This window comes from Vanacampus margaritifer, chromosome 10 (genome assembly GCF_051991255.1).
Source record: "Vanacampus margaritifer isolate UIUO_Vmar chromosome 10, RoL_Vmar_1.0, whole genome shotgun sequence".
Taxonomy (NCBI): Eukaryota; Metazoa; Chordata; class Actinopteri; order Syngnathiformes; family Syngnathidae; genus Vanacampus; species Vanacampus margaritifer.
In genome coordinates this window covers 16,896,620-16,917,549 of record NC_135441.1, presented here as the reverse complement: position 1 = coordinate 16,917,549, position 20,930 = coordinate 16,896,620, and the positions used below count along the sequence as shown (strand labels likewise).

Below are 20,930 nucleotides of genomic sequence, written 5' to 3'. Positions count from 1 at the left end.
ATAAATAAAAAACTAACACTCCATTTGTTTGTGTTTAAAGACACAGTATATTGTGTTGGATTCCCCACAAAGTCACCCAATGACATTAGATTTCACTTTCTCCCAAGACTTTTCAGAAATTTTATCCCATGACAGCAGTGTGTTACCAAATGTGTTTTTAAAGTGCTCTACAGTACAGTATATGTAAATAAAGTTGAGGCGGGGCAGGCTGCCACAAAGAGTGAATCAGAATCAAGTTTGTCATGGATATTGTTTTGAGATTCTGGACTTCAATACCCCTCATATGAACTAATTTGTCATTTACACCCTGAGAGCCCAGTTCTATGTGACATCGCCTTGAAAGAGCCTTGTTATAAAGCTTTGCAACATGGAGATGATTACCTCAGAGTACATGTCTTTTACGATGGATCATAGTGGATAACAGTCACATTGCAAACATCATTACACTTTGCTCTATTAAGCTTTTAAGCCTGCAGAGGAATGCGGTGGCTGCCTTGTCTTTCCTGGCTCTTGCTCACGCAAACCTCATTCAAGTGTTAATGTGAACACTTTATATGTTATACAAGTGGCTCTAACGCAAGATCAGGTAAATAGCAATGACAAAAAAACAAGTACTTCAGTAATGCTAGTGGACATATAGCATGATTTATGAGGATGTTGCGTTGTACTTAAATCACTATTAAACAAAGCAATGTATTGGTGTCATAAAGCCATATAATCATGTAAACGTCAGTTTCCATCATTCGGCATACAGTGTCAAATGTTGCCTTGGTTAATGATCCCTCAGTAAGACTTTTCAACGTGAAAATCCAGAAGCAGTAGTAGTTATCAATGTGATAAGGCACACATTTTACTCCGTGATGGGAAACTCCCATCTTATATTTGACTGGAATGGCTTTATTTATGTAGAACATATTCAAGTGGTTCAAAACGGCAGTTTGCGAATTCGAAAGCGATGACGACTTGTCCTGAGTCAGATTAATCCAGCTATATAATAATATAATGATACGGGTTCATATCTGGACTCATTTCAGTTTAACTGTTGACACGTATAACTTATAAATCATTATTCAATAAGACATGCACTATGGGCGCACATATTCCAGAGTCCAGTTAATAGTCATAGACGATAAGGCAGCAGTCTTGATAAAATAAAAAGGAAAAATGGACTCCTTCAGATAAGAAAAAGAAACATCAAATTTATTCAGTAAAATCCAGTAGCATGCTTAAATAAATTACTTTCAGTCATCCTTAATTTTGGTGCCAAAATGTGAGGAGTATTTTCATTTCGCTCATTAAATCTCCTGTCACCATGATGGAGGATTGTTAAACTCCCACTGGGTGCAAGGGCCTTGAAAAACATAGTGCTGGCATATTTGTTGTTTTATTCTTCATCAGGGCAGAGCGACTCCTTGCAAGGGGAGTATGTCAAACAACTTTCACGTTTGCAATTTCAAATAAAAAAACAATTGTAATGTACAGTTTACAATAGCTGTTTAAAAACACTAAATCAAGAACTTAAAATGTCATGCAGACACTTACCCATCTAGCTCATCACAGTGTCTGGGTTTCTGGCGGCGCCACTCGAAAACCCAACACCTCATCCTCACTGTTGAAAATGGTGGTGAAAATGATGTATGGTGAGGGCAGCATCGTTGCTGGCTCAGCATGTTTCACATAATTTAACACGTTTCTGGGAAATGTGTGGCCCAACAAACCTCTGCATATTCCAAAGGACAAAAAAACCAGCACCAATGTCCTAATGGGTGGCTATTATATATAGTCTTTGTCTAAATTCTCACCTATAATAAAAACACCTTCACAACATCAAAATAGGTCAATAATACTCTAGAGAAGACAATAATAATAATAAATAAATAATATTAACTCATTCACTGCCATTGACGGCTATAAATGTCAAAAAATCATTTGAACTATTTCTGTTAGTTTAACTTTTTTTCCCACTTTTGTTAACAAGAGTATGAAAACCTAGGAAAAAAATATTGTACATTTAGAACAGATATAAAATTTCTGATTAATCGTGAGTTAACTAGTGAAGTCATGTGATTAATTGCAATTAAAAAATTTAATCGCCTGACGAGATGAGTATTAAAAAATAGGGGTGTCAGGCAAATACATTTTTTAATTGTAATTAATCACATGACTTCAATAGTTAACTCACGATTATTCACAAATTTGATATCTGTTCTAAATGTACAATAAAAAAAAAATCTAGGTTTTCATACTCATGTTGACAAAGTAGAAAAAATGTTAAACTAATAAAAATAGTTGAAAGGATTTTTTGACGTTTATAACCGTCAATGGCAGTGAATGAGTTAATAATGAAGTAAAGTAAAAGTATATAATAATAATTAAAGTAATTTGAACAATTTTTTCATTTCAGAAGTGTGTATCTAACTGGTAGCCCTTCGCACTAATCACTATAGCCAAGAAGCAGCTCTCAGCTTCAAAAAGGTTGCTGACCCCTGAATCAGAGGTTGGAACAATATTGACGTTATAGTGAGCCAGGTAGCTGCCCCTCTGAATTGAAATTGAAATCAGATTACATATGTAGTTAGCATGTGGTGGTGCTTACAGCTTGTGTCGGAACCACCGCTTGCCTTGCACAGCTGGAGCCTGTATGGTTGTCGCTCAGTCCCGTGATTCTCCCTCCGATTTGCTAAAAGTTTTATATTTTTATTTTTTTAAGGCACTGGGTTAGATTGACTTTCAAGCATTATTATTATTATTATTATTTCTATTCACTCACCTACTTATTGTTATTAATTTATTAATGTAAATTGTATTTACTTGTCAAGCCTACTTACTTATAATGATTGCTTTTTTTTGTTCTTGTTTAGCTTATCCTTACAGCTTGGCTGATTTCTGTTCCATGCACAGCACTTTGTATACAGAAATGCTTTGTTTTAAAGTGCTTTATAAATAAAGTTGAGTTTTTGTTGCTAGTAGTAGATGCTCAGCAGCTGAAATTGTGACAAAAAACAGTCAGGCTGTATATGTGTCCCCTGATGTGACAGATGTGGATTCAAGAGGACTAGGGAGGCGTCAACGGGGCCGTCCGCTGCCTTGACAGGAAACAGAAAGACCATTTAAATGCTCCCTGCCAGCGTGCCGTTCATACACTAGAAGCATAACCATCCTCACTCCCACTGAAAATACAGCTCCGTTTTTTTCACTTAAAGCCGAACTTTTAAAGCTTGAGCCATGTGCGGTAAGTGTTGCATTTTTTTCCCCCCTCTGACTTAATTTCATTCTACTGTTGTTTGGGAGTTGTTATGCGCTTTACGCGCACAGTCAGGTCAGGGGCTTTCGTTTGCATGAACTCGTGTACGTGTAGGTGATTCCATGTCTTTTTTTTTTGCAAAGACCAAGGATCAAGGAAGCGCTGTTAAAGTTACTTTTTTTTTTTTTTTTGTAGCTGTGTAACTTGCTGAACTGCTACGTGTCTTGTGTTCCCCCCTGCCACCGCCAGGCTACTCAACCCCGGCCATGACAGATTCGCTGCCTATGCAATATAGATATTGGGAATAGACTATTTATTAAATAATGCAGATTGCACACTGTTACGCGCCGTGACAACCTTGAGTGTGGCAGCTTCGGAGCACGACGTTTACAACCTAAAGTCAATCGTTAACCAACTTCCCCCCCTCATTCTTCACCACAAGCTGCTCTGGCTGCTAAAACACTGCTTGCTATGTCCCCCAACTGTGTGTGTAGCCTATGTATGTGTGTGTAGCCTATGTATGTGTGCGTCCGTGTGTGTGTGTGTGGGGGCGGGGTTGCGTGGGACGTGCAGGTAACATTCCTACAGGACACACACAGACAAGGGCCTTGTTATTAAATTAAAGCAAGAGACAAATTTAAATATTGAAATGTAGTTCATTAAAGATTGGCACTGTCAGAGAGGTATTAAACTTCCAATATGTTTAATAATGTGGTTGTAATTTGAAGTAGTGGAGAATTGCCTTACTGATAGGATTTCCCAATAATGTGTTCACATCATTTAGTGTATGAGAGCCAAAACATTCGATTAGTCTATAGATAATTTAATTTGGCCCACTAAAGCAAATAGACGTCTTATTTTATCTTGCTCCCTTGATTTTTATTTTGGAATATAATCTGTAAAATATCTTTGCATTTATTTTCACCTAATGCCTTCTTAATATATTAGAGAATAATTGTATAGTAAAATATTTTTGTCATCACTATTTTCCATGACTTCTGATTTTAAGTTATTGGGGGGGGGGGGGGGTATTATATATACAGGCAGACAATAAAAATCAAATGTTGGGGACTTTGTATATATAAAACAAATTAATATGATGAGGTAATTGTACATAAGGTTTCAGTCAAAACTACTAAAAAAAACTCCAGTCACTAACTACAATGTGGTCCACAATGAAAATGACACATTGGACAGGCCACTAGCAGGGCAATGCCTCAGTCAAGATTCAATAGTAGGCTACAACTATGTAGAAAGCCACCTCTTGTAAACACCTGGAAAATCCTCTCTTCCTGCTGCTTAAGTCTCTGCAAAGCTCATACAAATAGTCAAGTTGTTTTAATCCTGCTACCTTTCAAAAACACCGACCTCTGACAAGAGATAATTAACACCTCTTTGACAGTGTTGATCAAAACGGACCCAAAAATCGAATAAGTCTTGGTAAATGGTTATACAACTCTTGGCTTTTGGTCCTATTTCATTGGATTGTGAAGAGTCCAGTGAGTGTGAATTCTCAACAAAAGTGTCCACAAACTTCTGCTTTCATTCAGATGTGTAGCCGTAGTGAGTCATTTGGCAGCCCAAAGCTTACCCAGTCGTGGGGCTGTCCACATGAACTGCATTAACAAAAGGTCTGTGAGAATAATTTGCTAAAGCTTTGTGACTAGTTAAATATATTTTAAATAATATGTTCCTCTTCATTCTTTATGATGAATAATATTTATCACCAAAGGTTTTAAATATGAATGTTTGTAATCAATAAAGAATGTGAATTTGAGAAAACTACTGGTTCCTGAACTATAGATAAAGTACCATTAAAATCCATCTTTTTTGATAAGAATATTAATCAACATTTAATGCAGTTTTCCATTTTCCATTTGGACCGCTTGAAGTGTCATTCGTGTCGCTTTCCACTTATCCACTGCATTCTCCTTGGCTGATAGTGTGGTACTGACAGAAGTGCTATATAAACTATTATGTCAGTTACACAAATGTATCACTGTGAAATTGGATGAAAACTTTTGTAATTTTGATTTTTTTAAAAGAAGAAAGTTTTGCTATCCTCTTGCCTTGTGCTGTTTTCCTTTCCGCTCCACACGGGTAAACTTATACTCAACCACTGTACCAAGTTTATTTTGCCGCTGTCTCCCTGGCTAAAGTCTGCACATGCTCAGTAAGATGAAGTCATCTATTGTATGAACAGGGAGAATAGCCATTAAAGGTTAAGCATTTAAGATTAAAAAAACATTTACTTTAAATCTAAGAAATCCTTTATCGATTGTTATGAGACGCTCTAATCCATATGATTCTTGAAATAGGGATTATTGGCATAGCTTCAAAAAAGTTTGGCACTCACATTGCTTTTGCTTTTCTCTGTGCCTTAAAGGGATTTTTGCTTACCTAAACCATCAAGTGCCTCGCACCAGGAAGGAGATATTTGAGACACTAGTGAAGGGACTGCAGAGACTTGAGTACAGAGGCTACGATTCAGCAGGTAAAACGGCTGCCACTCACACACACACAACACATCTATAATTAGTGTGCAGTACACAAACACACTATACATGACGTAGGCATATATTTTCTAACATTCAAAACAAGAGGAACAAAATGTTAGGTATTTCTATTTGCTAGCAAAAGTCAAACAGAAGATAAGTATAATGAAAAGTGACTAAAAAACAATATTGACCAGTGGGATTATTTTTTAATTAACTCATTCACTGCCATTGACGCCTATAAACGGCAAAAATTAATTTGAACTATTTCTATTAGTTTAACATTTTTTCCCCACTTTTGTTAACAAAAGTATGAAAACCTAGACATTTACAAAAAAAAATTGAAAAAAGAAAATCTTATTAAAAATTAGGGGCGTCAGGCGATTAACATTTTCAATTGTAATTAATCACATGACTTCAATAGTTAACTCACGATTAATCACAAATTTTATATCTGTTCTTAATGTACTATAATTTTTTCTTAACAAAAGTGGGAAAAAGTTTTAAACTAATATGAATAGTTCAAATGAATTTTTGACGTCTATAGCCATCAATGGCAGTGAATGAGTTAAAAACATATTACAATTTTTTTCTGGGGGGGGGGGGGATGCTAGAACTGATTAATGACATTTCCATTAATCTCAATGGGGAACGAATATGTGAGATACAAGTGTTTTGACTTATGAGCTTGATGATGGAATTAATTAAACTTGTATCACAAGGCATCACTGTAACTGTTCTTTGGAAGGTTTAAGCGCGTATCCCACTGAGGTGAGGGGGTAATGCTAATAAATGTTGATTTCACATCAGGGTTTGTTCAAGATTGCAGTGTTTCCTAAACATTCTCAAAACAGTCTTAATGGTTCTCTAAACAGTCTTAATGGTTATTTTACACAATAAAATGTGTTCAAAATTTCTTGGCGACAATAAAGACACGTGAAATCAACATTTGCTAGCATCGACAAAACAAACGTTTGTCCCTCAGTGGGATACGGGCAAATTGCAGCCATCCTGCAGTCAGAAAAATGGTAGTTCGCGAGACATTAGCATATATCAGCTACCATTTACAAGTTAGAATGAGTGATTTCCTAGATTTTGCGTGAACACTCTTTGGTTCCTCACACTTCCTCCAATAGTTCAAAAACATGGATGCAGATGAAAGGATATTAATTGTTGGAATGATGGAATTTGTTGTTGATACTACTTTCATCTGTAATCTACTAGGCTTCTTCAGAGGAAAATCTCTGGTATTCATAATCAAGGTTATTCATATCATTCGGCCTGGGAGTGCTGCTGTCTTTCAATTATCCTTATCCACAAATAGATATTTTTTACTTGACTATGTCATTGCTTCACCGTTAGTAAGCGTGAATGAACCCCGTTGTATGATGACATTGACAATTTGAGTTTGAAAGCACGAACCTTTTGTCATACGGGTGATGATTGTCATCAATGGTTTATTAATGTGCACAAATTGAAGGGAACACACACCATTGCAACTGTGTGCCTTGTGTTTGCTCATCCTATTTGAGCAGGATGAAGCCGAGGTCGCCTTACACCTGTTTCGCAAGTAAGCACACATTCATTGATGATGGATGTTTTTTTCCCCCCCCCTCAGCCAGCCAGACAGTTTTCTATAATGTATTGTACGGTATGTATTACAAAATAATTGACTCTGTATACTGACAGCCCTCATAACTAACTTTTCTGGAGATATGAAATTTACTCCCTTGCTGTTATCAAAGTTGAATCTGGGTGTTCTTTGCTGTATTGCCCGTCAAAAGTATTTGATGAATGTTGTCTGCGGTTTGTTCACAGGCGTTGCTGTGGATGGGAAATCCAAGGAAAGCTCTGACATCAATGGCAAAACCATCTGTTTGATCAAGAAGAGAGGAAAGGTCAAGGCTTTGGATGAGGAGCTTCGCAGTAAGTTCAAGTCAATTATTCCACGTTTTGAGGCATGTCTCTGATTGCATTTAAAAAATAATAATAATAAAATAAAAAATTCTGGAGAGCTCAGTATTGTTCATTCGGTTATTTTACCGATTTGACAAGTCATCATCGTTGCTCTCTTTTTTTAAATTATTATTATTTTTTTTAATTATTATTTTTTTTTATATTGCATATTTGGGTCAAGATTGACACTGTGTCCATGTCTGTAAAAGAGACTGTTATCTGTTGGGTTCTCCAGAGAAAGACTCCCTGGACCTGGAAGAGGAACTGTGCACGCACTTTGGCCTCGCTCACACTCGCTGGGCCACACACGGCGAGCCCAGCGCGCTCAACAGTCACCCTCATCGCTCTGACAACAATAATGGTAAATTCTGAAAGAAAAACACTTTCATGTAGTGTAAATACACTGTAACAAATTTCTGTAAAATCTACAGTAAAAAATGACAGCATTTTCTTGTTTTTTTTTAAATTTACAGTATTTAACTGTATACAGCAATGCATTATGGGTAAAGCAAAGTGCGTTATGGGTGAAAACGAAGTACAGTAATTTGCTGTATAATTAGCGGTACAATACTGTAAATAATATAGCAACTATGTTTTGGCATGTATATATGTGGATTACAGTTAAATACTGTAAAGATTATTGGATTTTGGCGGTTATCTCTATAGGAGAAGAAGCAAATAGCGCACCCTATATCGTCACCAGAGCAAGGACAAGAGTAATATTTTAGCTCGAGGGCAGTCTGCATCGTTTTCACATCGCATTTCTCCAATAAACAGGCAACATTACAGCTAAGATTCATTTATGGACTCGGCTGCAGAACGAAGACTGATTTTACAACGAGAGTTACGTAGAATACAAGAAACAATTGTAAACTAGATTACAGTGAATTGCTGTAAAAGTAAGTACAGTAAGTCACTGAAATTTATATGCTGTAAATACTTGTAAAAAAATACAGTAATGTACTGAGATTTAACAAGAATCAGCTGGCAACTTTTTTTTACCAGTTATTTCTTGTAAATTCTACAGTCAATTCATTATAGTCTAGGCTACCACGCCCTCTTCATTTATTATCGTATTCATGGTGTAGTGTTTACAATGAGTGTCACATTCATAGGCGTGATAGCCATGAACATTCTCTATGTATGATCATGTATTCGATTTGAATACAACAATAATTGGGTGGTTATTTGTTTTTAACATTAAATATTTCTAATTAATTAATAATAAATAACAATTCTATAATATGAAATTAATAAATACTAATAATACATAATTATTATAATAAGTATTAATAAATAATAATTGTATAATAGTAATAATAATGATAATTAATTATTATAATTAAATTAACATAATTGTCAATTGCTTTTGAATTACACCATTACCATCAATTCCATTGACGTTCATGTAATAGGGTGGTTGCATCTGTTCACGAATCACGACATATGGAATTTCAAGTCAAAATCTGTAGGACTGACACTATCGTTCATACAGTTTTGGTCATTAAAAATGAGAATAAAATTTCCATTGGAAGAAAAGGTAGTTGGTCTTATCACAGCTCATCTCAGACTGGGTTTTTTTTAAACCCGTAGCCATGGTAACAAATTCTTTCAATCTTGCCACCAGAGTTTGTTGTCATCCACAACGGCATCATCACCAACTACAAGGAGCTGAAGGCCTATCTGGTAAGTAAATACTGTACGGTGGGATATTTAAGATATAGAAATCTCCCATGGTCCCATTATTTCCCAGATCTAACTAACATGCTGTAATCAATCAGACGACTAGCAACAGTGAATCTTTTTTTTTTTTAAGTAGAAGAAAAAAGTATAGTATTAGAACCATCTCTCGTTGAAGCTTGTATTGGATCTTATCAGTTACATATGTATTTCATATATTTAACAATAAGTTTACATAGCCAACTTGAAAATAATAAAGTAATAAAGACAGAAATGACTACCATTGCAACTCTAATGTATTATAAAACTTGGCATTTGCTTATTCTGGTATCATCAAAAGCTGTCCTCAAGATTGGGCTCTATATTTATAGCCGTGCATCTGCACCACGGCACAAATGCCGGCAGATCCTGATTATCATATCAGCGCTCGCTAATTTGGAAGACCAGTCTCTGGCAAGATGGGCCGGCCAGCAAGGAGTGTCTTAAAAATACACCTGGCAGAGTTACAATTTGATGGCAGAAAGTCTAAGTAAACCTTATGCCTCGTCAGACCACATCTAATGTAAATGGTCAGGCAGGGTCGACAGCCTGTCTATTTCATTCATAAAGATGTGAAAAGCGGGCATCACATTCAAAGTTTACGAACATAGGTTCTAATATGCCTTTGCGCAGAGATACACCATGCAAGATATACACCGGGGACAAAAGTAGAGCTGTTAGTCTCTCAGTGTCTAATAAATAATATACAGTATGGTTGTTTCCCCCCCAAAAATGATTCAATGATTTCAGTGATTTTCCTGCCCCCCAAAAACTAATTTATATGCATCTTACCATCCACAGATCACCAAGGGATATGCATTTGAGTCCGAGACAGACACAGAGGTGATCCCAAAGTTGATCAAGTACGTTTACGACAACCGGGAGTATGACAGCATCAGCTTCTCCACGCTGGTGGAGAGGGTCATTCAGCAGCTGGTGAGTGGCGTTTACTTCTGTTGCTGTCGTTATTCTGTCTTTGTATTTTGAGGTGGACATTTTTATGAGTGACGATGAGGATCTGTCAGAGAAATAATTCAGGATTACCTATGATACACACTAATAAATTGCACAATTGATTTTTTAAAAACTTTTTTTAAACTTTTTATTTTTTATTTTTTTAATTTTTTAAAAAAATTTAAAACTTTTTTTTTAAACTTTTTTTTAAAACTTTTTTTTTTTTTAACTTTTTTTTAAAAACTTTTTTTTTAAAAACTTTTTTTAAAAACTTTTAAAAAACTTTTTTAAAAAACTTTTTTTCAAACTTTTTTTTTTACATGACATTCACAAATATACACTACTGAAATGTTTTCATAAACTAGTAAAATGCTTTTATAGACACCAGTGAAAAGCACTTATGAGTGAAATGCTCTCATGGGTACTACTAAAATGCGTATTGTTGTATATTAGAGTTCGTTTTCGATAATCTGCATGAGAGCATTTCAGTATTGTGTATGAGAGGTAATCCTGAATTATGGTCCCTCATAAGTGACGTCACAGTGTCGCTAGGTTTCACAAAGTGTGTTTTTGTTTGGTCTTACACATTAGTCAGTCTACCGTACATTTCAATTTCCTGCCCGTTTCAAACACAGCGAGCGGACCATCACAAAAGGGTCTCTGTGGCAACCGCACCGAAATCATCACGGATGACATCATCACTTGCTGTACATGATGTGATACATGGAGTTTATTTTCCACTGCGTGAATTTAGGGTGTGAGCGGGTTGTCTGTGTTGTGCGCAACTGTGTTATTTGGAGTACGGTAATTGAAACCAGACAGTCAGACCCCACAGATCGTCGTATGACCACAACAAAACATACCCCGCCCCTCTGGCTGTCAAAACCACACATACATGCAAACTCAGCCAGTTCGACGTCTATCCACCGCAGTGCTTTCGAAACACAGCAGATGTTACGCAATAGTAGTCCCGGACCTCACTCCTTCCCATCCTTTTGCCATAGCTCTTTTGGGGAAATATTTTGGGGTCACGCTCCCTCATTTAGGAATACAGTACATGATTTACTACTATCTTGATTATGAATGAAAATGTTGAAGAACTTAAAGGTAAACTCTTGACTTTTCTCGTCTTATTGTCTCAGGAGGGCGCCTTTGCCCTGGTTTTTAAAAGTCGCCATTTCCCTGGAGAGGCCGTGGTTGCCAGGTTAGTTTCCACACTAACACACACAAATGCATATTTCACTGTTTGGTTAGGAACTTGTGGTCAGGTGATACACAAGTTTGGGATGACCCATCCTTGTGAAGCAATCCTTGATTCTATGATTCATCATCAGCCTTACATTTGGGCTTTGTTTTAGAATTTATGTGAGATGGGAGTTTTGTGTGTAATGTATTTTTAGTGGGGGGGGGGGGGGGGGTTCCCCAATTGCGCAAAAGTTTGGAAAGTCACTTCCGACTGCTAGTCTCCTTCCCTTATTTGCCTTAAGACAGATAGGACGCAGTGGTTTATTTCTTTTTCTGCCTTACTTGGCCTATTTCTTGAGGGCCTTGGACCCCCTTCTTCCACCTGAGCTTTGCACCGTCATCCCTCCTGGGCCTGGCTCCTCTTCTCTCTCCTTTGGTGTCCTCCTCTCTTCTAGGCCTGAGCTCCTTCTTTCTTTGTGGGCCTCCGGGTAGCTGGCCATCTGCCTCCATCTCTGTGACTCATTATCGGACAGTTTCCTGTTTCAGATCTTGCCAGCATGATTCCTGGTTTATTGCTCCCTAAGTTTTATTTGAGTTTATGTATTTCCTGCTCCAGTTATCCCTTATCGAGGCAAATGGCTGAATGAGCAACGGAGAATTTGTAAAAAATAAAAAATAAACTTATATAGGGCACTGGCAGTAGCCAACACAATTTCTTATTATCCAATTAATCTTTCCTTTTGTATCCTTCTGTAGTTGTGTAACTAATCTCTAGTCACATTGTTCTTTTCAATTAAAAAAAAAACAAACACTTGTGATGACCTTAAAACAGTGCGAGCAATGGCTTGTTATTATACCACTAAACCAGTGGTTCTTAACCGGGGTTCAATCATCCTATCTATGCCGCAGGGGATTTGGTGCGCTCAGTAGTCGACTTGTGGCTGTTGTGATGGTACGTCATGTGATTTCTTTATTATTGTAATCTCTTTAAACTAACAAGGTTGAGCAAAAAAAAAAAAGAAAGTGGTCGGACGAATATGTGAAATATGAATTTGCATGTATAACGGAACATATGGTGTTCCACAAGGTTCAATTCCAGGTCCTATGCTGTTTTAATGTGTTCAGCCAGTTTGAGCAGTGTAAGCCTTGAAACTTTTCACACCCCAAACACAAGCGTGTCATAATATTGAACTTGGAAAACAAAGCGGTTAGGCAGCAATGATGTCATCCCTATGTTTTCATGATGTCCACGGATTGCTATGCTATGCTACAATGAAGTAAATGTCCATGTTTGTTCTTAAATTTCTTTGTTTGGTCTTTATTACAAATTTCTCATATAAGAGAAATATAATAAAACTTTAAATGTCCAGAACTATTGTACCAAAAAGAGATCATAGTTTTTACACATATGTTTTACAACCAGTTTGGATGAAAGAATGTTTGTACACTGATAATGGGTATTAGGCAACAAGGATCAGCTTCCATAGATGACTTTTCAGTTGTTCTTGTTTTGGCTCTGCCTTACTCTATTGTTTTCCCACTGTCTCTCTTTCTACTAACACTTCTCACTTATCTTTTCAACCTCCCTCAGGGTAAATATTGTACTGGATAGACCACATGTTTCTCTTTGCAAGCCTCACTTCAAGCACCACGCCCCTTAAAACAACCAGCGGGCTTGCATCACTGGAGCCGAGCCCCAGAGAAATCTTAACTTCGATAGAAAAGATAGATCCCGCTATACAAATAATCTACATACCTAAAGTATTTCTGTCTTAAAATCTTTCGGTTGCTTTCAAGTCAATCAAAAATGTCAAATGTTGCTGCTAACAGAGGTTGCCTTCACAGCCACTCAGTGTGATAGGGTTCAAAATTGCAGTATTTGAAAAAAAAATCGGGAGTATTGAGAGGAAGTATGATGTCATCAATATTACACCAGCATCTTGTGAAGACAAATATATTTTTTAAAATCCCTATTTTTTTTTTTTAAACCTGTACACTGTACATAATCTTAAATTGTTAATGCATCAACCATGAATTTATCATTTCTTCCACCACCTCAATGTGATCAGGAGAGGAAGTCCGTTGCTGATTGGCGTACGAAGCGAACACGAACTGTCAACTGAACACATTCCTATCCAGTACAAGGGCGGTAAGTACTCATCTGCACTTTTCCGCGGGAATTTTTCTAGTTGCAATTGCAACTCACTGGATATATGCACTTATTTAATTTTTATTTTTTTTTAAAGATGTTAAGAGGTAAAAATCGAATCAATATCTCTTGCTATTATCAATACTCTTCAGTAAACCATAACCTTCACTGTATATCACTGCGTCACAAATGTCACAATTTGGCAAATGTCATATTTTTTGTTTCATTGGCCAGTCCATACGTGGGTGTCATTTTTACGAAATATTGACCAATCTGAAGTGTTGACAATGGCTTGCTGTCTTTTGACGAAGCAATGCTAATGGTTGAACAAACATGCTGTTTTGGAGTCTCCTGAAAAGTGACACGTTTGTTTGGAGGTAGAAGGTTTTGGCCTAACGCCAGCGATATACAAAAACATGGTTGTCCAATTAAATGATGACTCAAAATTGGCTGTCCGTATGAATGTGAGTGGCTGTGTGTCTTGCTAAACAGGATATACAGTGTTGCTGCAGAATATAAATAACATTCACTGCAAATTTCACTTTTTCTACGTTGTTGTTTTCAACCATTGTATGGCAAACACACATTAGCTCTTGCGACAGACTCGTTTGAATTTGGGGTGCTATTGTACAATAACTCAAAGCCTTCTTAGAAAACCCTTTCTTCTGAACAATTGTGAGCTGCCAAGTATTTCAGGGAAGCATCTCTGGGAAAACTATTGAGAAACTTCCTCTAAGGAACGCAAAGCTAGAAATTAAAATTATTCTGAATAGATTAACAATTATGTAGCCTTGATTTATTTCCTATTGCCCACTCAAATTGCCTGTGATGTCTGCACACAGATTGCCTGTCTTTTCATCACAAATTTATTGTTTCAAAGGAACGAGTGACACCAGTCCAAAGTGCAGATTTACTGTTGTTGTCGTGGGTGAAGACAGAACAGGCCTGGGTGTGTCAATTTAACGGTTGTAAAGAAAGACTTTTAGTGCCTTTTGCCCTCTATTTAAAATATCTCAGTGCTGTATAGATGACCAACTATGGACTACTCCCAGTTATTACACACCTAAATCTTTTTTTTTTTTACAACTTCCACTTGAAATGACGCCCTCTAAAAAATGGGTTCGTTGCATCATTCTGATTTATCAAAAGCAGCTTTGCTTATCGAACTATAAAATAACGGGGACGAATTTGTCATGTTCACGTTTTAGAGACTCAAAGCCCCTGACCTTTGATTTCTGGCCCCACAGCTCTATTGAAGGAGGACATTCAGGAAAAGAACAACCATAACCGCTCTGGTGGCACTATTAACTCTGTAGGAGATGGCAGACCTGTGGAGTTTTACTTTGCCTCTGACGCTAGGTAAGAACTCCACTGTCGTGATAAACCTTATACCAATGTCAATATAATAACAATAGATTTGATTGATTTCTTGTCTTGCTAAACGGAATCACCGTTACGTTCCCTATGACCCACAGTGCCATTATTGAACACACCAACAAGGTGTTGTACCTGGAGGACGATGACATTGCTGTGGTGAGAGGAGGGGAACTTTCCATCCACAGAATAAATCGACAGGCCGGTGAAGATCCTGTACGGGCCATCCAAACACTAAAGATGGAGCTGCAGGAGATAATGAAAGGTCAGACATTGAAAAGCGAGCAATTTAAGGAGAGATTTAAAAATTGTCTGCTTGAATTATAGCACATATAAATAAAAATGACCTAGACTTGTACGCCCTCTGCTGGCCAAAGATAGTCGATACAAGTGGATGGATGGAAATATAATACAGCCCTTACTATCGCTAAAAAAACAATTCTTGTTAACTGGAAAAATAAACAAACTCTGAATATCGACCAATGGTCTAACCTCCTCATAAATCACATTTTAATGGAAAAAATATCTGCCTCAAATAAAAACCAAATATCAAAATTTATAGAAACATGGTCTACGTATATAGAATTTTTTAACCTAATTCTGGTTACTTAATTCTGTCTGTTAGCGAGAGCCACTACATCGTGATAACTTACATTGATGTTTCTGCATTTGGCAATTTATTATTATATTATTAGTATGGGATTTTTTTTAATGGGCTTTAGGTGAACTGATGAATACACACACGCTCACACGCATGCACGCACATACACATACTCACCCACATACAAAAAAAAAAAAAATATATATATATATATATATATATATATATATATATATATATATATATATATATATATTAATTTATTTGTTTTTTTTAAAAAAAAAAGGAGAGCAATGATGATGTCAAATCGAATGAACCAATACTGAGCTCTCCTGAGAAAAAAATTAATAAAAAAAATAAAAATAAAATAAAATAAAAAAATTAAAATAAAAAAAAGGAAATATAATACAATAACCATGGGGGGAAAGTGAATAACAGTATTCTGCAACAAAAAATAAAAAATAATAATACTGTTCTCATATTTACATAATCTGCAATTGAAAAGATACTCATAATATACAAAATTTAATGTAATTCTATTCCCTATGCAGGAAACTTTGATTCCTTCATGCAGAAAGAGATCTTTGAGCAGCCGGAGTCAGTGGTCAACACAATGAGAGGTCGCATTTGTTTCGACACCAACACTGGTAACCTTAATGTATTATTAAATGCCACCTATTTATTGGACACATACGTGCGAATACGTGTTATGCAACTGTCTCATGTAACTTTTTCTTAGTGATTCTCGGAGGATTGAAGGACCACATAAAAGAAATTAAACGCTGCAGACGGCTAATTGTGATTGGCTGTGGCACTAGTTACCATGCTGCAGTCGCTGTGAGTTTATGGTTGATTGTCAAACATTATTGAGAAAGTTTGCATCTAGGGAAAGTGGTGCTCAACTGTCTTCCCTTCAAAACTTTTCAGACCAGGCAAATCCTGGAGGAACTAACGGAGTTGCCTGTCATGGTGGAGTTGGCGAGTGACTTCCTGGACCGCAACACGCCTGTTTTCAGAGATGATGTCAGCTTCTTCACCAGCCAGTCAGGTGACTATAATCCTAGACTTCATGTCGGGTATTTCCAAAGATAGATCGGACTCTTAACTGTTTGCACTAACCACCAGGAGAGACAGCAGACACCTTAATGGCTTTGCGTTACTGTAAGGAGAGAGGCGCCTTAACAGTGGGCATAACCAACACTGTGGGAAGCTCCATTTGCAGAGAAACAGACTGTGGAGTCCACATTAATGCTGGTCCTGAGATTGGAGTCGCTAGCACCAAGGTACAACTACTGCACCATTGACCCAACTTTCCTAAGATCAAATTTGGGGTCTGGCAATATAAATGACTTCTTCTCCCCCTCTGTGTGTGATCCAGGCATACACCAGTCAGTTTGTGGCGCTCACCATGTTTGCACTTATGATGAGTGAGGACAGGATCTCCCTACAGAAGAGAAGACTGGAGATCATCAACGGCCTCAGAGTGCTCCCTGGTAACAAAAAAGCGCTCATCTAATGTACTAGTCATTTGAAGGTAGACTTTTTCTGAGGTTGAACTGTTAACAGGCGTTAAAATAAATAAATATAATAATAATAATAAATACATTAACTCATTCACTGCCCTAAATTAGTTTTAAAAAGATTATTACAAATTAGGGGCAAGAAGCGTTTTTTTTTTTTTAAATTGTAATTAATCACATGACTTCACTAGTTAACTCACGATTAATCCCAAATTTAATATGTTCTAAATGTACAATAAAAAAATATAGGTTTTCAATACTCTTGTTAATAAAAGTGGAAAAAATGTTAAACTAATAGAAATAGTTCAAATGAATTTTTGACGTTTAACCATCAACGGCAGTGAATGAATAAAAAAAGAAAAAGAAAATATTATTAAAAATTCGGGGCGTCAGGCGATTAAAGTTTTTAATTGTAATTAATCGCATGACTTTACTAGTTAACTCGCGATTAATCACAAATTTTATGTACAAAACTAAATGTACAATAAAAAAAAATCTTGATTTTCAACAAAAGGGGAAAAAAATGTTAAACTAATAGAAATAGTTAAAAAGTTTTTTTTACGTTTATAGCCGTTAATGGCAGTGAATGAGTTAATAATAATAATAATAAGGTGACCAAAAGCGACAGTTTCAGCTGTTCATGCTCTTAGACAAGTGAGGCAATATATTACATAGGTACCTAGACTGATTCTAGAAACCAGTGGCAGGCTTTGAATTTGGTACCTGCATTAATGGCTATAGATGTCAAAAATCCATTAACATCATCGCAACAACTAGAATTTGTGTGTCCTAGATCTGATCAAAAAGGTGCTGTCTCTGGATGAGAAAATAAAGATCATTGCTGAAGAGCTGTACCAGCAGAAGTCTCTTCTGGTCATGGGCCGTGGTTTCAATTATGCCACATGCCTGGAGGGGGCACTGGTAAGTTCGTTATACCAGCCCACTCTGATCCCAGTATCACATGATATGTATGGTAATTATGCAGAACCCCTTGCTAATGAACCTACTAGACTAGTATACTGTAAATGTGCCTTATGCAGTTTCCTCTTTATTCTGGTCAAACTTGACTCGGTTGTATTCTAAACGTATCTACAGAAAATCAAAGAAATCACCTACATGCACTCGGAGGGCATCCTGGCAGGGGAGTTGAAGCACGGACCTCTGGCACTCATTGACAAACATATGCCAGTCATCATGATCATCATGAAGGATGCCTGCTACACCAAGTGTCAAAACGCCCTCCAACAAGTCACTGCTAGATCGGTAGGTCCTGTAAACAATCCATAGTTTATGGTGAATTCTTTCACAATCCGTTATAGTAGCCCATTGCGGCCAATAGTCAACTGCCAATTTGTTGTAATGTGAAAATGGTGAAATAATGAATAATCAAAATGGTGTCAAACTACCACCATTAAAAAATATGTTTGACTAATGCCATGCTAGAGCCCTGTAAAAGTATTGCTTTGGCGCCGTCTTATGGCATCTAGGTGCAAATAAACTATGTTGAAGTGACGGCAGAAGCTGTATTACTTTTTTTGTTTTTGTGGGAGGGTCAAACAAATTAATAGGATTTCTATTCATTTCAATGGATAAAGATGATTTTAAATTCAAGGTACTGCTGTACTTTTTTTCTTCTTCCTATGTTCCTATTTAAACAGGGCTTTGGCACCACCTTGTGGCAGCTTACAGTTTTACATAATGTCGTTTTTTCCCCCAACAAATAACGGAGGATAGGTGAAAAAAAAGAAGTGAATTTGCACATTTCAAACCATTAATAGGCTGGATTACTGCGCCGTATTATGAATCTTTTAAGAGTGGGAAATATATTCAGAGCGGAATGACTGAATAAAATTGGATTTTGTATGACTAGCAATGATTAAGTGAATCAAATTACCTTAATCCAAGCACACAAAAAAAAAGACACATCATGTGAAAGAGCATTAAATTTTCTACAATCAGCACGTACTGCCATTAATGCCCCCTCTTCCCCCCACATTCAGGGCAGGCCCATCATCCTGTGTTCCCAGGACGACGCTGAGGTGACCATGAATGCTTACCGGACCATTGAACTGCCGCGTACTGTCGACTGCCTGCAGGGCGTCCTCAGTGTCATCCCCCTGCAGCTACTGTCCTTCCACTTGGCAGTGCTGCGAGGATATGATGTAAGTAAAACGTGTGGCGTAACACACTCTGCAACCACAACACTGATAAGGGCCTCTCTTGGTTTGGATTTGCGAGAGCACTGATAATGAATTCAATGCTTATAATAGATATCTGAATTTCATCCGTGTGTATTATGCTTGAGAAGTTACAGTACTAACTGATACCCTAGAATGTTTTCCTATTGACAAACTAGACTGTTAAACTGATCATAGATTATTTGGCTTCTCTGCAGGTCGACTGCCCCAGAAACTTGGCCAAGTCTGTGACAGTGGAATGAACTCAGGTCACAAAGCACATGAGAGCAGAAAGGACGTTCGTAACTTTGCAGCGCAAATGTGCAATTCAACTTTTAAGAATGTTTTTTAGGGCTTTGTGTATGCGTGTGAATGAATGTGTGTCGTGTGTACATGGGAGAAGTGTGAATGAGACAAATGAAAAGGACAAGGTAAAATGAACTTTTTGTTTTGTTTTGTTTTCTTTTTATTGAAACAAATGTGAAGTTTGACCAATACACTGATGAGGGAGCACCAGTCCAGTGCTGTTGAGGCCTTGCTTGGATCGCAACATACTGTACCATTTTCTTATCACTAGATGAGCCAAAAACACTTTTAACAGGCACAAATAACTGCAATATAGAAAAAATTCCAGTTGTGCAATATGGGGACTAAATGTGCATTATAAATGTACAGTACGCAGTTGTGACTGAGCTTTTTTTTTGTGTTTGATTTTTTGGGGATTTTTTTTTAGTGCTTATCCTACATTCCATGAAATCGAATTGGTACAGAAACAACTTCATTCCAAAGAGCTTTGAATGTATGAAAATCTGATTCATATCTTTGGTATGTTGAACTGTACATGAATACAGTAAGGGTACCTTCTGGGTACCTACCTTTTTTTTTTTTTTTTTTTTTAAAGCAGGGCCTACCAAAAGGAAAGTACTTTTCACATAATGACTTGATTTTACCCTTGTGTTCTGTCTTGTGTTTTTTGTTTGTTTGTTTGTTTAATTTAAAACAAATATGTTGTTGCTTGTGTGTAACAGAATGGGATCGTTTTCAAAGATAAGTATCATACTAAGATCAGAGCATGTTAGTATTCTAATTACAATACTCAAATTATTCCGCTATGTGCATCATTATCATTACACTTGCAGTATGTAAGGAATCAGCCACAAAAAACAACAACTGAACGATCTGCCATTATTATTTTTATCAGTGTTTACTTTTGAGCTATTTGTATGGGTTTATAACAAATAAAGATATTCTGTATTTATCTGTATAATATAAAGTGGGTTTGATTTATATTTGTAACTGATTTTTGTTTCAAGCCTTTGGGTTTTAAAGACATAAAGCTGCTCTGTCAATCAGTACCTAGATTTAAAAATAAAAAATGTGGACTTCATTTGCTCTGGTCTGTAAATAAAATGTGCTTCGAGTTTTGATCCTAGCATCCATCCATCATCCATCTAGCCATCTAAATTGACAAATCGGTAAAAAAAAAAAAAAAAAAAAACATTCCAGTGGTGGGCAAACTCGTTCCTCGAGGGCCGGAGGAATCAGCTTGTGTTGGA

The 20,930-nt window shown here is 36.8% G+C and overlaps 1 protein-coding gene across 1 annotated transcript; it reads left to right on the top strand.

Annotated features, from left to right (window-relative positions):
• The first annotated feature begins 459 nt into the window (after positions 1-459).
• gfpt2 (glutamine-fructose-6-phosphate transaminase 2) lies at positions 460-20,761 on the top strand. The gene is made up of 20 exons (XM_077578785.1): positions 460-586; positions 3,039-3,232; positions 5,631-5,738; positions 7,558-7,665; positions 7,931-8,056; positions 9,323-9,381; positions 10,216-10,350; positions 11,511-11,572; positions 13,623-13,702; positions 14,950-15,061; positions 15,178-15,341; positions 16,229-16,324; positions 16,417-16,514; positions 16,605-16,725; positions 16,803-16,960; positions 17,056-17,170; positions 17,991-18,118; positions 18,293-18,460; positions 19,198-19,359; positions 19,593-20,761. The coding sequence occupies exons 2-20, from the start codon at positions 3,226-3,228 to the stop codon at positions 19,635-19,637; spliced, it is 2,052 nt and encodes a 683-aa protein (XP_077434911.1). The 5' UTR covers positions 460-586; positions 3,039-3,225; the 3' UTR covers positions 19,638-20,761.
• Positions 20,762-20,930: the final 169 nt, after the last annotated feature.

Excerpts from the sequence above, each read along its gene's own strand:
- gfpt2 (XM_077578785.1), top strand. Across the intron at positions 11,573-13,622 it reads GGAGAGGCCGTGGTTGCCAG|GAGAGGAAGTCCGTTGCTGA; the intron begins GTTAGTTTCCAC and ends CAATGTGATCAG. Across the intron at positions 18,119-18,292 it reads CATGCCTGGAGGGGGCACTG|AAAATCAAAGAAATCACCTA; the intron begins GTAAGTTCGTTA and ends ACGTATCTACAG.